This window comes from Aptenodytes forsteri, unplaced genomic scaffold (assembly GCF_000699145.1).
Source record: "Aptenodytes forsteri isolate BGI_AS27 unplaced genomic scaffold, ASM69914v1 Scaffold50, whole genome shotgun sequence".
NCBI lineage: Eukaryota > Metazoa > Chordata > Aves > Sphenisciformes > Spheniscidae > Aptenodytes > Aptenodytes forsteri.
Window position 1 is genome coordinate 2,730,620 of NW_008795126.1, and position 16,506 is coordinate 2,747,125.

The window sequence follows — 16,506 nt, forward strand, 5'->3', positions numbered from 1 at the left end:
GGGTTTGGACTATTCAATGAAATCTGGGTGAGACAGGTTAGTATCTCCAATGCAATGCTATGCTAAGTACTACCCAATGGAGCTGCCGCAAGGGATCACGTGGATAATAATTATCTAGCTATATGTAGAGTAGGCATGCGTGTCTCTGTAGGTATATTTACCTCGAGTGTAATGGTCATAAAAGTGGGAAGAAGTCAGTCCCTAGCAATTCACATTTGAACCAAGAATGAATCTGCAGGCTTACTGCTGCTTAACAAAGTGCATAATTTCACTCTTACTCAGAAACTATTTTACAGAAATTGGCATCCTTATTACTAAGTTAATAGAAAAATTCCAATTGAACTCTACAAGACTTTTTGCCTATTACAGTAACATTGCAGAGCTCCATTTAGTAAAATTGAGTGCTTAAACCTTCTGACAATTTCCTCACTGAACTTAGATTCCACTCCAAGAATAACCGCCTGTGAGTCTGAAAGAAGATTGGGTTCTTTATGCCTTGAAATACACAGACTAGGGATGTCTTGGGGTTGAGCAGTGGCTCATATGTAAACATACAACAGAATTTCTGTGTATTCGGGAAAGCTTCTGCTCTGACATAAAATCCTACACCCAGATTCAGTGGGAATTTTGCCACTGAACTGTGTCCGTCCATGGTTTATTCTGTCCTTATTCTGGAGATGGCAAATTAATGAAATACAGCCATAACATTGGCACCTCGTATCTTCACAGCAGGGCAAAAAGCTATAGAAGAATTACAGCATTTCCCTTTGCCAGTCAGGACATGAATGCCAGACAACACCTGCTCTGGTGTCATCTGAGATCTATACCTGCTTTAAAGACAGAGGTGCTGAACTCCACAAGAAGAACAAGAATGGCTTAATTATATACTTCCACTTGATGAAAGGATTCTGGCCTAGATGCGTTACCAGTCTTCCTGGAAAACTTTTATTTGAGTGCTTGGTTTTCCAGCTTTTGCCTTCATATAAAATAACACTGGTCACTGGAGCTACAATCTTACGTATTACCAGTCCAAATAAATTTCTGTCAAAGCACCACTGAAAATTGTAACTACATACAGACATGCACGTGCAATCTAACTTGGCTGAGTGGGACTCAATTCAATGGCTTTAAAATACTAACAGAAATTCATACCACCCCCTTCCCTGTCAACTTGCCTCCTCACACAGTGTCCTCAAACTTGATAGCCAACTTATTATAATCAAGATACTCTTTACTTCTTCCAGAGGCAAAATCCTGCCTTTTCTGAAACTAGAAGAGAACAGTAATGACAAAGTGAGTTATTGTCAAGACCTGACTTCCACTGCAAGCATAACTTGTGACTGATATATCCTATTGTTAGATTTCTCAAGAAGATCTGCAATATTGTTTAGGCAGTGACATGAAAAATGTGCCCTATAATTTCACAGTTCACAGCCATTCATTCTGAGTGCTGACATGGTTGAAATCATAATGTGGCATAATATTGTTATGCAGGATAAAGACAGAGGGTCTAATTAAACTCCCCTTAAATGTTACATTCATCCTTATTAATCAAGAATTTGGAATTCTTAAGGTAATATCAAGGGAAGTTAAAATTGGTTTATATGGTTTATTTGATTACATGGCAACACAGATTCTCAATTCTATCATCTATAGCTTTAATATCAACATATTAAGTACGATTTATGCCAACAGAGCAAAGCAGATGGAAAATTTTAGGAATACAATCTTCTGTCAAGTATTGTCAGGAATGACAAAGTCTGGCTTCAGGTAGCTGGGTTCCCTGCAAAACTATGAATCTCTGGATTGAAATTCCTGGGACCCTTGCTTTAGGTAGTCTTTAATAATTTAATTCAGACACTTCTGCTATTTCAGGGACTAATCAAAGAGAGAGGGATTAATCATCATTTTCTCAGGAAAAGGACACTGTTCTTCAGGAGAACTGCCTCATTCAGCCTGGGTGAAAATTTGCTCTCTGCTCTCCCTCCTTTTCTACTATGAGAGGGTAAGATAAAAACAGGTGCTATAGCAACCTGTTTATGTACATTAATCTTTCCTCCCAAACCTTGGCAACTGCTAGGAAGAACCAAGCAGTAAGACAAGATGTTAGCATGGATAAGACAAAGCAAGCATGGGAGTTTCCCCACCTCCCTGCAAGGCAAAAGCCGGCATACCAAAGCTTAGCACCAACTGGTTAGATGGGATCGTCCTTAAGCACTAAAAATTAAGATATACAAAAGCAGACAAGGAAAGAAGAGGCCTAACATCTGCCCCAACACAGAGACAGAGAATATCAGTAAGAAGAGGGCAAAAAGAAACAATGGGGGAGACTTAGAGGTGTTCACCACTAAGAGAAACACTAGAAGCAACTGAGAAGTCAAGGACTCCTAGGGACTCTCCAAGGTGCTAAAAGGGAGGTGCTGACAGGCCGGCTGTAAATTAAGCAAGCCAGGGAATGCCTATGAGTAATAAAAGGACTGAATAACAGACTTTGGGAAGCAGACTATTAACATCTGTTCACTACTCTGAGGAAGAGAAGGTCCTGTAATAGCATAGCTCCGATATTGAAGCTGACAGAGTTGAAAGTGGCTTTCCTGAATGGTCAGAGTTAGATGCTGTCCACAGCTTTTATAGGACATAGTTTCCAGATTTGGCAGATGTTTTAATTCTCTTGGCACTGGGATTTTACGCCAGTCATTTATTCTCTTCAGTCTCATCTCAGTAGTTCCCACCAGAGCCTTTTTTTTTTTTTTTTACCAGCTGCTTCCTCCACGTTAATTCAGACTCAGTGATATATCTGCACAGTGCTGGCCAGCTACAAGTCATCTTCTGAACAGGAAAAATGGGGCCTGATTTTACTCTTAAGCCATTATCACCCTTCCAGAGTTACACTGGTGTGGTCATGGATATAAGAGGAGAATAAAGGAGGTCCAGTATGACTCCAGAAACAATTTTGCTTCTTTCCCATCTTGCTGTAGGCCTAATAAGTGTGCTGTATGGAGAAAGAGGGTTTTGTATACTTTGTTCAGTAAACAAAAAGTGGAAGTCAGTTTGGTCAAACAACAACAACAAAAAAAAAAGACAATGCATTTTTTCATTAATTTTTCCCTTCAGATATTAATATTATGATAGTAATATATATATATCTCACAGTGATTACCTACACAGACAGTATTAACACATTCAAGAAACAGTTTCAGTAAAAAGGCTATTGTGTAGAATACTGTTGAGCTGACGGTTGACTAGTGAGTACCTGCAATTATAGGTGGTAGTTGTGTAGCATGAGGAAATTGGTCAAGTTCTTTCTTTCAGAAGTGATTAAATCTCTCCTTTTCTGGCATTGCTTACTGGATACCCCAATACATGCAGCTCTCTAGAGTTAGTGTTTCTGTGTTTCAAAATTTTGCAGGAAAGACAGAAGAGGAAAAACTTTCTGCTTTGAGCAGATTCCCTCTGTACCTGGCTTTCCTTCTAACTTAAAAAAGAAAAAAGAAAACAAAAACAATTTGCACTATCCAATATACAGCAACTTCAGATCTAGAGATGTGCTACAAATTCCCAATGGCTGGCTTCAGGCAGGCTATAAATAAAACTGCAGAGCCAACTTGAGATGCTCTTGGGTGTAACTTACAGTGAAAAACTCTGGCGCTGCATGCTGAGAGCATGGCTCAGCCATTCATTTATAACAATAGAACTATACTTCTGTCTGCACAAGGAAAACAAATCTCCTGTTGTTAGGAATCAAAGACAAGTCCTTCAGACTCTAGGAGACATATTTAACAATGACTGTGTTACTTCATAAGCATTCACTCTTTAAGACTTTCTATCCCTCTCTTATTATATAGTATTTCTGTAAGTGATTGTAGTGTATCCCAAAAAGCAAGTTTATTGACCTCCACCTGCAACAAAAGTGCTTTAAAAAGGCTTGATGTGCAACAAAGTATGCAAAATTGATCCCTTAAGTGTTTGTGGGGAACATGATGTGAAGCCTCCTCCTTGTTCAGAGGGGGTTCAGGATCTCTGAAAAAATTCTGGCAAGAGACATGAAAAAGGCTTTTTGAATTGTCTTTGCAATTCATGGCTTATATATTCACTACATGTAAGGGTGGTGATTGGCAGCAAAGAGAAGTAACAGGAGTAAACTTGCTTTTTTCCAGTGAATTCTTAGTTTTCTCAAGTATTTGAGATTTGGAAGAAACTCATTGAACAAGAAATCCCACTTCAGTGTAGTTTCAGCACTGTTTTACAGATTTTTAGGCAATCATTTTTTTGACAAAGAGTATGTAGATCATGGTTGCCACCAGTAAGAGTCTGGAACATTTCCACTGACTTCCACCACCTCCATAGGCACCGACCCCAAAGTTATGATGACCCCAAAGCAAAATGCAGCCCAGTAGTAAAAGTTCCTCTTCCCAAAGTCAATATCCAGTCCGTTGTCCAGTGGCTCTTCGTGAAATGACAAATAAAAAAATGTGACCACTTAATTCAGTGTCTGTTAGGTTCAGCCTTATCATCCCCATGGTCTGATGTTCAAGGATGAAGCCTCATTAATATATACACTTAGTTTGCAGTATACAAAAATGCACTTTATGTAAAGAGAAACAGTCTATCCACCTTTCGGACAGACCAGTAGCTGTTATTTGGAAATGATGACAATAATAAATATGACTTTCCTTCCATTTACAGACTAGCAGAGCTATCAAACACAGCCAGTAAAATGGCAGTGCTATAGCAGTCAAACGTCCAGGCTGCGGGTTAACAGGCAGCTGGGTCGCTGGATCCATCACAGGCTATTCTAATCTGAAATGATTAATCTCAAACAAATGGAGATTTACTGGTTTCACATTTGTGTAATTCCACTAAATTAATGATACGGTGATATAAGGAGACCAGAATCAAATAAAAGGATGTCAACTTCCAAGCAAAAAATTGGCTTTCAAATTACAACAGTTGAGACTTCACCTCTAAGACAATGTACCTACGCTTCCAGAAGCCACTTATACTATATGGGGTCAGCTGGATTCAGGTGCAGATAAAAAAATTACACACACACAGACACACACACACAAATATGTATCTTATTGCTTCAGATATTTTTGGCAGTCTTTCATATTCCCATGAAACTCACTGCAGTTTGGGTTCCGTTTCTAAGTTCTCCAGTTTCAAATGCTGCATTTTAATTCTACGTAATGAATTAGATACACTTTAGAGCTATAATAAACTTTTCTTGTGAAGATATTTCTGAAGCATTGAGTCACATTGCTTACTGAGAATAAATACCGCAATAATATATTTACATAAATAATTTAAAATCCAAGAGCACAGTAGGTAATAAAAATATATTGCCATGATAAACCATGAAACCAAGGAACAACATTGTTTTAATTAAAAATTACAAATACACTGCAGTAAACAACTTATTTACGCATAGTTAAAAGTCTAACTATTGAATATTCTGGACTTGTTGAATCCAAAAAAGGAAAAAATACTGAAACCAATCTCTTCACACAGACAAAATATTGAGGACCGTAACGGTGTTTAATTAAGATCTAGTGTTAATAATGGATTTCAGAGAGTGAGGCTTTTCTTTTAATTTCCCAAGGTAGAAAATGTTATTAAATTTGGCCTTTAACTTCTCATTGACATGTACACTTGAAACTTCTGATTAAAATTTCAGAGGTTGGGAAGAAGCACCCAAAATTAAACTCTTAAATCTGGCACAGAAATAACAATGATCCCTGATTAAGAAATCAAATTTCAGAAACTTCATTACTGATCTATTAATAAATTGTTGGGTTATAATTAAAATGGGGCCTGCTGGATTTCTTTAATTTTTTAATTCTAAAAAAGTTGGAAACTGTAGAGGGAATTAAACACTTAAAAAAAAAAATAGGTTAATGAATCTAAGAAATGTGATCCAACTTGAACAGGTTCCTTTTCTTTCTGGGAGTGATCACAGCAGAACAAACATTACTTTCCAAAGGTATGTGTTCAGGAGAAAACACTGGTTCTGTCTGCTCCTTCCTTCCTTTCTACAACATCCATAGTCCAAAGCTCACTATATTCATTGCAGACTTTTCATAGGAAATCATAGATCTGGGTATAGTTGTGAAAGTCAGCATTAACATAGTTTTAAACAGGTATAATTTAGAGTAAGATTAAACTTGATGCCTACATTATTTAGCTAGTCAATATGAGCATACGGTTCTCGTTTCCAGGATGACGTTTCTACCTCTACCTTGAGTTTCTTCAAAATGTTAACATCAGTAGATCAGAGAAGAGCTGACACCATGAAAGTTCACTGCTAATCATGTGCAGACAAATAGCTAGAGCTCAAGGTATGTGCTTTTGAATCTCGCAAATACTTGGAGTCATATTTTTTTCAGTGTAATACATTTTTGTCAACTTGTTTGAGCTTTTAAATGAAATTCTTTCTCAGTCTGCAAAAATACTTCAAGCTGAAGAATAAGAAAGAAAATTGCTTCAAAAGTACAGCTGTCTTTAGGAATTTTTACAAAGTAAGCCACGTTTTTCAAAGAGATAAGTAATTTGAATCTGATTCAGATATGCAATGTTGAAAGAATAAATTCAATCTAGACGTGGACAATGGCACAAATGGTTTCTGTACACTATTCATGGTTCTTGAAATGCATTTATTATGTTATATCTAGCAGGGTAACTAAATTTCCCGATTACAAATAATCATCAGACCCTCCTACAAGTTTTACACAGAAAACTAACTAAAAATATCCCTGCAGTTAGACATATCTCAGTTGTTATAGGTTGAAATAGTAAAAAGTAACGTTACTAATTCTCTGTTGTTGTTCTGGTTGTATCCGTCTGTACATTTTGAACAGATAGATACTTTGTTGGGGGTGATGTACATTTTTCACACAGCACACACAATACAAATCTGGTATTCATTGCTTTTTGCAGACACAAAACATTGCTTGCTCGTGGTCATCGATATTTAGCATAGTATCTCATTTAAAAGTCTGTATTGTGCCTGCTTGGCCTTTATTTTACCAGTATAATCATAGTAAGGACCCTGATGATATAATTTATAGCAGCATAGTCTGAGAACCATGCAGTTTGGTATGCATTCTCTAGAAAAGGCCTGGACCTAGGCCCAAACTCTAAATACATGCCTGCCTGTAGGAACTTAGAAGGAAACATTTCTGCCAGACCCAAACTAGTGAGTAGCTTTGGCCTTTATACGTGCAATTTTACACTATCCTTAATTGCAGATGCTGCTCTCATATACTACAGTCTTCCTTTTTCACTGCTAGTAGCTACGTGTTTCAACAATACCTGTCAGTGTTAAAAGCATCTTTTAAAAATGCTATTTTATGCTTTCCTGTTATTTTAGCAAAAGAAGGACATACAGGTAGTCAAATTAGCCTTTCCTGAATCATCCCACTATTTCCCAGATTTCCATTACACTTGCATTATTTTCTTCTAACTTATAGATTATGAGCTAGTTATAGTCAAGATTTGGGAGTTCTTCTGCAGCCAGTTGTGAGATGTGATGGACTGCAAAAAGTGTTTATGTCACTTAGCTGGTTACGCACAATACTTAAAGCTAACTTTGAGTTTTCAGTGACTCATTGGTATGTCCTATAATTTCAGTGCCAATGTAATTAGGTGAAATTCAGCAAAATCAGTAGGTCAAGGGGAAAAATTCAGATAATGGTTTCTGGATTGTTGGTTTTGATAACCAAATCCTTATATTCTCTTGGCTTTTCTCTTTTAGCATCACAAAATCAACTGTTACAATAATTAATATGACTTTTTTTATCTCCCATGAAAATACATAAAGTTATGGAGAACTTCAATAATTATGTTTCTTAAACTCAGTCCCAACCCCAAAGGGAATAAATATATTTTCCCTACAAACCAGGTTCTGAGTAACGCTGCTGAGGGTCATATTGCTGCATCTGACAAGAAATAGAAATTCCATAGTTTTTCCATCCATAGACAAATCTGTGTGACCATAGTAAATGTAATAAGGAATCCTTTGAACAAAAACTAAAATTAGGAATAAAAATGCATTCTGTAAATAAATAAATTTAGAAAACAAGGGGAAAGACATATGCTAAGAATCATCCTTCAGATAAACTGTTATTTCAATGGCAGAACTCAGATATTTTTGATAGAGAAAAACTGAACTATTCATACTCCATTAACTAGGTATTTTTGAGGCGATGCAGCAAATTGAAACTTTTAATTATCTGCCTTGCCTTTTTCCTCCTTCCTTCGAGATGAGCACACTCACCTGCTTAAATTCACCTTCTCATCATTCGAATCCAAGGCTGTCAGTGCAGTCCTTTGCAATGGCATGCTTACTAACATTTGTTACTGACAGAGAACATCTTCAAGATCAGTAGCTTTCTTTTTTTGTACATATGTCAGACCTTCTTTAAGAAGTGCACAATCACTGCTAAATAATCCAGTGTTAGTAGAGAAATCTACTTCCATGATATAGTGCACATTGTTCAGGTAAAGCTTTGAAGTCATTCTCACAAAGATGTTTATGCCCTTTTATATACATTGATATCTAGGGGAAATCAGACTCACAAGTAAGAACGAAAATTAAGCACAGATGTAGTTTTTAGTTTTACTGCCTAACCTGCAATTCTCAAATGCTGAGAAAAGCCGCCTGGAAAGTCAATTTAGTATTAGAGAAGAAAGTGGTTAATCTTTCATTTTTCAACAAAGCTAAAAACAAAAGACCAGACCAGGTGGATCAAACTATAAGATGATGGCACCACTTAACACCTAGGTTTGCTCCTTGTGACATGGCACATATGTGGGATTACATTATCATAGCACAGAAATAATAATTTACTTTCATCTATCTGGGCAAGGCCAAGTCTTAGCTTACAGTAGCTTCAGTGTCTCACTGGGAAATATTTTCCCAGCCCTTGAATGTGGATGGACGGTCATTATTTCAGTGAGGGACATTATAAATGATCATAAACTGATTAATCTATATGTAAAACATAAATTATTTCTATACACATTTTCAATTTTTACATGTTTTCTCTGGCTCTCATGAAGGAAGAGGAATAAACAAGCTGGTTAAAAGTCATTTTGAAACACCACGTAAAGCTATGTCTGTTGCTCCTGACACTCGATTGTTCTACTGCAGTAATCCCATAGCCTGGAAAACTATTGCCCCGTCTAATGCAGTTCTTTGTTTTCATCATACTGAATCTCTTCATTGTAGGAAAAAAAAAAAATTGCCACGTATTACGTAGAGCCCAAACAACTTCAATTTAATTCTGTACTGGCAGGCAAATTCTTGGGCACAAAAGACATACTCACTTTCTGATGGATGAAAATTAGAGGGTACTGCACTCACCTGATAGTCTGATGTTGCAAAGTATCTGGATCAGTGGCATTTACCGTTAACACAACACTGCCAATAGGGATGTTTTCTTGTTTTGTCACTGTCATTGGGTTTGGGTGGAAAACCGGGCCTTCATTCACATCCTCAACAGTGATCTGAACTGTTGCTGTGGAACTGGAGCCATAGGCTATGTCTGGAATCAGCGGGTCTTCATTTTCTACTTTGATCAGCAACGTGTGAAATGCCGAAATCTCATAGTCTAAAGGCTGTAAAACATATCATCAAATCAGAGTGCAAGGTGCAAAACCAGTACTTAACACTTTTTCCTTGTACCCCATTGCAAACTTGCAGAAGACAGAATTAGCCAGAAAGGGACAACAACATTCCTCACATCTGATACCCGGTCAGAGTTTAGCATTAGACACAATAGTTGTTACAAAGTGCATTGAAGATAATGAACTTGATGGACTTAATGAAAGATGGAGATGCCCCTCTATCCAACACCATGTACTTTTTTGCCATACCTCATAGGTATAATTTAATTCTCATATATACATGCTTATTTATGATGTAGTATGCATTTAGTAAACAAATCAGAGTCATACTTACTAGCTACTTATAATAAGTAAGATAAGGCTATTTTCTCAACTCTACCTTGAAATGAAAAGCACTGTCACGGAAAAACATTCCATTTGTCTTTAGAATTGAAAATACCTCTTCTGAAGTCAAACAGAGAAAATTTTGGTACAGGCAGCAACCAGGACTATTTTCTTTTTTTTTAAACATGGGATATCGGATTATCTTCATACAAAGACAGGTAATAAATGTTTTCATAAGACTTTAGAAATGTGGGAAAAAAGGCGGCTCCCCAGTTCAGTCTGAAGCCACATCCCTTACTTCCCTGGTATTTGCATCTGTGTTCTCTGACAAGAAAATGTGGCGCTTGAATTCTAATTGTAGCCTGTCACAAACAAAACTGTGTTGTAAAGTCTCACTATTAATTGTGATGCTTACTGCAAAACTAGCTGTTATTTAAGCACAGTGGCAATATAGTTAGCAACAGTCAGGTCCTTATGACTAAAGAAGTAAGGTTACTGTGACAGAAGAAGGGGTTATACATATTGTTTGGACAAGGGCTGCTAGCCAACTATATATTTCTGAGTAATTTATCCTGGCTGTGCCTTCTCTTATGCAGTAAATCCAGCGGATGGACCTTACAGTAATGATACAGTACAACTGCAAATTGTTCTTACTTTGACAACAGAGAGCATTCCCTCATTAGTCTGGGGATTGGTATGGATTTCAAAACTCTGCCCTGGATTTCCATTAATAATGGTGTAGACAGCTCTCCATGCTCCAGTTGCCGGGTCATCTCGGTCACCAACGGTTAAGTTTACTATTACACCTGTGACTCCCTCCTTTACTGTGGCTTGAAACTAGAAAAAAAAACATAGAGAAAATTGTTACTATTTTCAATTAATGACCACACACACACATGAAATGCAGGCCAGCATTAATTATTTACCACAACATGAGAAAGATGTAATCCTTGACTGAAACTGAATGTTATAGGCTTCATATCATACATTCTCACTCATTAAATATAGTGTAGCACATTAGAGCTGCTCTCCATTAAATAGATGGCAGATAAGCAGCAATGTGATAGGAATTAAGCTTTGGAAGATTCTGATCACAAGATGACAGTTCATCTCATATTACTGGAAAAGTGAATCCTGAAATTACATACAGTGTTGCATAGGTGTATATGCTATCAGAAAGGGAACTATACTAAGCAGAAGAGGAAGCTGACTAACATAGCCCATTCTTGGGACTATGTATAATAGTACATTCTCAAATGTACTATTATTTACAAATAGTCCAGTTTTGCATTTCAGACTATTATTTTCATAAATTACTCCAATTTTTCACTACACTGTTATCAATACATAAAACATTTTTCACAAAAAGTGTTCCCATACCGTTTTTTGGAGGGGTTGCTCTAAGAGACTCAAAAATAATTGGACCTCATGCTACCACTTTGTCTGTATACCTATAAGTCATCGTTACTTTCTTTTTTCAGTGGAAGAATTTTTTATGACCTTGTGAAGTTTGTTGCACTGCTTTACTATTCAGCTAGCCAAGTCCTATGAGAAAATCCTCTCTAATTTACTATCCAGACAAACAGTGTATAACATCATTCTTATTTATGTAGCAAAAACATTAAGCAAATCATTGGAAAAGCTTGTAAGGGTCAGACTTAATAATACTCCTCACCTTTCAAGTACTTGAGGCTGGCGTGCTGAAAGCACTGTATATAAGAGTGATAAGATAATACCTGCTTTATAGGTGGATAAACCAGAACGATAAGGTACCTAATCCTGAGGAGTGCTGAACATCAGCAGTACCATTATAGATCATTAGGAAATCTTAGCATTTCTAGGGATTAAGGGTTCAAAAGTCCAAAATCACAAACTTTAATGACACAAATAGGCTTTGCCGTACGTGCACTGCTTAAAAGCTACATTGCTGGTGACATTATATCACTCAAGGGAAAAAATCGCCCAAGTGGCTTCAAGACCTGAATAAACTGTCTTTTGTTCTGTCTTATAGACCACATGAAGACATAACACTACAGAAGACTTTGTGAGAATATTGAATCCAGAAAATGGCATTTTATTAATATATAGATTTCTGGACAAATAGCAGGTAAGATGGATTTCCTCATAGTAAAATACAGAGGAGATAACTATGTCTTTTCCTGTGTTGTTATCTTTTTTTTCATTTCTTCCAATAGATTTGACTTATATTTTCAAGCCCTTTTTCAATTTAGCTGTATATTTTGAGTGTATGTATTCAGTTCAAGCTTTCCAGCCTCAAACTTGATTTTATAAAAGGATGACACTAATAAATGGCTATTTCTATCTTCTTTGGTATGTTTAACAAAGAATGTAAAGATTCTTTTGATTTTGATTATTAATATGTAAAAGGTTGTGACTGAGCTTTGTTTCAGCCCGATCATTAAGCTCATTTGCAGTTTAATTAACTCTAAATGATAATATAACAATATTTTCACTTGCTTTGAAACAAATCAAAAGAAAAGCTCTATTAAGAATCTTGGAAGTAACAGAGGAATGATTACCAAAATTGTATTTCTTCCTGCTCAGCAAAATGCTGTCACTGGAAGCACACTTGGACACCTCTTACAGTAATTGAAAATAAGCGATTAGCCCGAAGGATATTTTTGTATTATTTCATATTGTCTCAGCTTGAGCAAGTATAAAACGAAACATCAGAACCATAAGGGCCAGAATTTTTCCCAACAAGTGTTCAGTACCAAAAAATTCCTATTTAACTACGTAAAAAGGTGACTAGACTTCAAGCAACCTAATCCTAAAGAATCTCACCCTTAGATTTGACTGGGCATCTGCTCCTAATTCATATCGACCCTTCTGAGAAATCTTTTCCTTAATCCACTAGTCTGATTCAATTAAGTGTTCAATACTCCCTGGATCACCTTGGGAACAGTAAGACCTGTTAGGGTAAAATTATTTAAAGATCTGGCTATTTTATTCAGATATGTAATTGTGAAGCCAGTGAGATTTTATCATGCTTACCCCACCAGTGGCAGACTATGATGGAAAAGGTTGCCATGATGTGCCAGCTAGTTCAAAAATATTGAATGTCAGTTTAAGGATATCTAATTCAAGGATATCTCAGCTGGGGTTGGCTTTCTTCTGCTTTCCTATTTTCTCCTTATTTAGGAAGGGCTCTCAGTAGCTTCAATTGCAGTGAGTTAGTAGTGCAGAAAGGGCACATAGACTTGCTGGGGGCATAAAACTGCAGAGCTTCTGACACCTGCAGATCAAGGAAATGACAACGTCTACAAGCAAAGGCTGTGCCAAGCCAAATAATTCCAAGCGTAGTGGTACACTCACCCCTAGCATTCTTTGCATTTTAGCAATGACCATATAAACACAGAGGGTATTTGAAGCTGTCTGGAACATTAGACTAAAATCTGTTCAAGATGGATGAAAAGCAGAATGATCAAATCACAGAAGTTGTCACATGGGTCTTCTCTAAATTTATAATGTGAAAAGTGAATAAATCACAGATTTGTGATTGCAAAGGACAAGTATCTACTGTGAAATAGGCCCAGAAAAATACAGGGTGTATTATCTGGAAGGTGAACTCTTTTGCCTGTTCAGCCACCTTTATACAAAGAACAGTCTTCCTAGTATTTAGAAAAATCTGTTATATTTATACGGTGTCCCTTTCAAAAACAAAAGTAAAGAAGGGAATTTAAAAACTATGAAAGGACAAAAATAGGAATTAGATTTGCAAATAGAGAAAATATAACCACAGGTTCATCATATTTCAAAATGAAAGGTTTACATTCTCAAAGCACGGTGCTTAACTGGGAGAGTCTGATCCAGTGCTCTAAAATAAAACCCCATAGTGGCTACGACAAATAATTGGATCACAAGTTAATTGATTTTACTCTTTTTAAGTATCTGCATATCCCCTAAGCACCACTATAAATTAAGAATAAAATAGATGAGTTCAGTACTTTATTTAAACTGCTATCATCTGGACCCATAAAAAAAATAGTAACTTAGAAGGCAAATACCCTGGGCCAGAGTTGCATTTGGCTGGAAGGAGCTATGTTTGTTTACTACAACTGAGCATTTGAATACGTAAGGTTAACTTGCTCTGTGAAGTGATATGCCATATCGTTATTTATTGTGCTTATCATGCATACAGCCTAGAAATTCTAGTAATTCTGTCACATTTAGAGTTTTAAAAACACAGGAAAAAAAGACCTGATTCCCCTTTTTCTGCACCCAAAAGCTTATGAAAAAATACAGAAAGACAGACAGACTGATAGCAACTTAGAAGGAAACAATGAGTGAATAGCAGCCAGCAGTCTACGCTTAATCATCAGGTTGTTGTAGACAAATGCAACTTTTAACAGGGAACTGAAAGACATCAAGGAAATATAGTGATGGATGTAGATGAAGAGCTCCTCCAAGAGTGTAAGGGTAGCTTGTGAGGAAGCACAAATAGACTTGAAAAACAGACTGATAACAACTTAGAAGGAAACAATGAGTGAATAGCAGCCAGCAGTCTACGCTTAATCATCAGGTTGTTGTAGACAAATGCAACTTTTAACAGGGAACTGAAAGACATCAAGGAAATATAGTGATGGATGTAGATGAAGAGCTCCTCCAAGAGTGTAAGGGTAGCTTGTGAGGAAGCACAAATAGACTTGAAAATGTAATGAGTGAGCAATGTTTGCTGTCATGATGGACTGACGGGAAGTAGATATCGACCACTGGACACTCTTGTGAGAGATCACAAAGACAGTTCCGCTAGGGATGGAGGTCCCCGAGAATGAAAACAAGCAGCTTATATTTCTTACAACAAAGGAGTCAGTAAAGGGATAGCAAGGAGACGAGTAACTTTCAAAACAACTGTGTTAGAATACAGCCCATGTAACAGCACCCAGGATAGCTCTGAGCAGCAGAGAGAATCTCGGTTCGGCAGTCAAACTCTACCCCTCCCTTCCCCGCATCTTGCAAGCCTGCTCCAAACTATGTGAAAAGCTTGAGAAGATAAAATGAAAAATCATGGTTCCAAGCTGGCAGGAATTTTATCTTACTGAGTACAGGAAATTCAACATGGCACGTATCTACTGAGAATAATTAGGCCTGCATCAAAGGCTAGCTACAGGGAGAAGTCAAGTGGGGAAACAAACAAATTGAACCACAGCTTAATTTTAGTAGCTGTTTCCTGGCGGAGCCAGGATATAATGTAACACTGAGCCAAATCCTCCTCCACACTGAGCTCTATGGCGAACTGGTGGGACAGCAAAATGGCTCAGTAGGGTCTCAGGAAAAAACAGTCATGTCAGATTTCCACCATGGGGCAGATACATGAAAAGATCACTTTGTAAAATGTTATCACCTGAGAATCCAGGCACTAACTCCATCTCAGCCTCAAACAAAACTGGAAATGGTACCTGACCTGTATGAAAATTGGATTCTTATCTGACAGCCTTATTTAAAGCTTCTGTAGTAAGTGAGGTTTTATTTACTGGCTTCTCAGAGCACAGAGGAACAAATGAACTTAACTGCATCAGAATCACCCGAATGTCTACTGTCCGGCAACAGCGTGAGCATGCAGTAATAACCTTAATACCTTTATGAAGCCACTGAAAAACTGTCTCAGAGTGGGGTACCGATATACCCAAACTAAAGAGCTGCCACAAGCCGCAAACACAATGCAAGATAAACGTGTCTGGGATTGGTGATCGCTACCCCATGGCTCATTAAGATTCTGCATGCTGTGATTCCCAGTCAAGAACAAACAAATTAAAACTGCATGCCAGTGTGCATTTATCAGGGCGACATTCCAGTTGAAGGTATTCTGTGCTACTACCACGTGTTTGTTTCCCCATCTATATATCATAAAAGATGAGAAATAAGGGGATATATTAATTCACACGTCGCTATTAGAAATTCCCCAGGGAAATTGTATTATTGTATTTGTCCTCCGCCACTGAAGTCCACTGCTTTTGCAACCATATTTTGTCTATCTACTGTCTTGAAAATATGAAGACAAGCTTATACAATCTCTTGCAATCTGCTTGCCCTTTGTCTGTGTCTTTTACTTTGCACACTGTCATTCAGTATGTGTGCACCTGAGTGGCCAATATTTATTTGTTAAGGGAACAATATATATTCCATAGCCCTGTATCTGGAATATCTCCAAGGACAAATGAATTTTCAGAGTGATCACAAAGGTATGCATTCCCAAGCAATCAGGAATGAGAATCTCATAAATGTCAGTAATGGACATTTCTTGTGGAATTCACTGGGACACAAAGCCCAGCTTGCTGGCTAAGAATAAACCAAGTAATCTGGCACTCAGAGCTCATCAGACTTCACAAACTAGCCAGGTGAAATACTAGGTGGAAATATTTAGCATAACATTTGTGCATCGAATGAAGTGATAGTGATGATTCTTCAGTCACCTTTCATCTCAGCACAATGGCCAAATGTGCTGGCCTGCTAGTCGGGGCCCCGGTGGGCTGAAAAACAGAGGACCTGACCAACTGCGGTTTACACTGAACTCTCCTCATGAGCAATTTAATT

The 16,506-nt window shown here is 37.4% G+C and overlaps 1 protein-coding gene across 2 annotated transcripts in view; it reads right to left on the reverse strand.

Annotated features, from left to right (window-relative positions):
* Positions 1-16,506, reverse strand: part of CDH13 (cadherin 13) — a 550,600-nt gene that overhangs the window by 59,314 nt on the left and 474,780 nt on the right. For both annotated transcript variants that reach the window (XM_009277294.1, XM_019471535.1), the window contains exons 9-10: positions 10,606-10,788; positions 9,365-9,618 (exon numbers count right to left, since the gene is read on the reverse strand). In XM_009277294.1, coding sequence (XP_009275569.1) covers positions 9,365-9,618; positions 10,606-10,788 — 437 coding nt within the window. The remainder of the gene's footprint in view (positions 1-9,364; positions 9,619-10,605; positions 10,789-16,506) is intronic.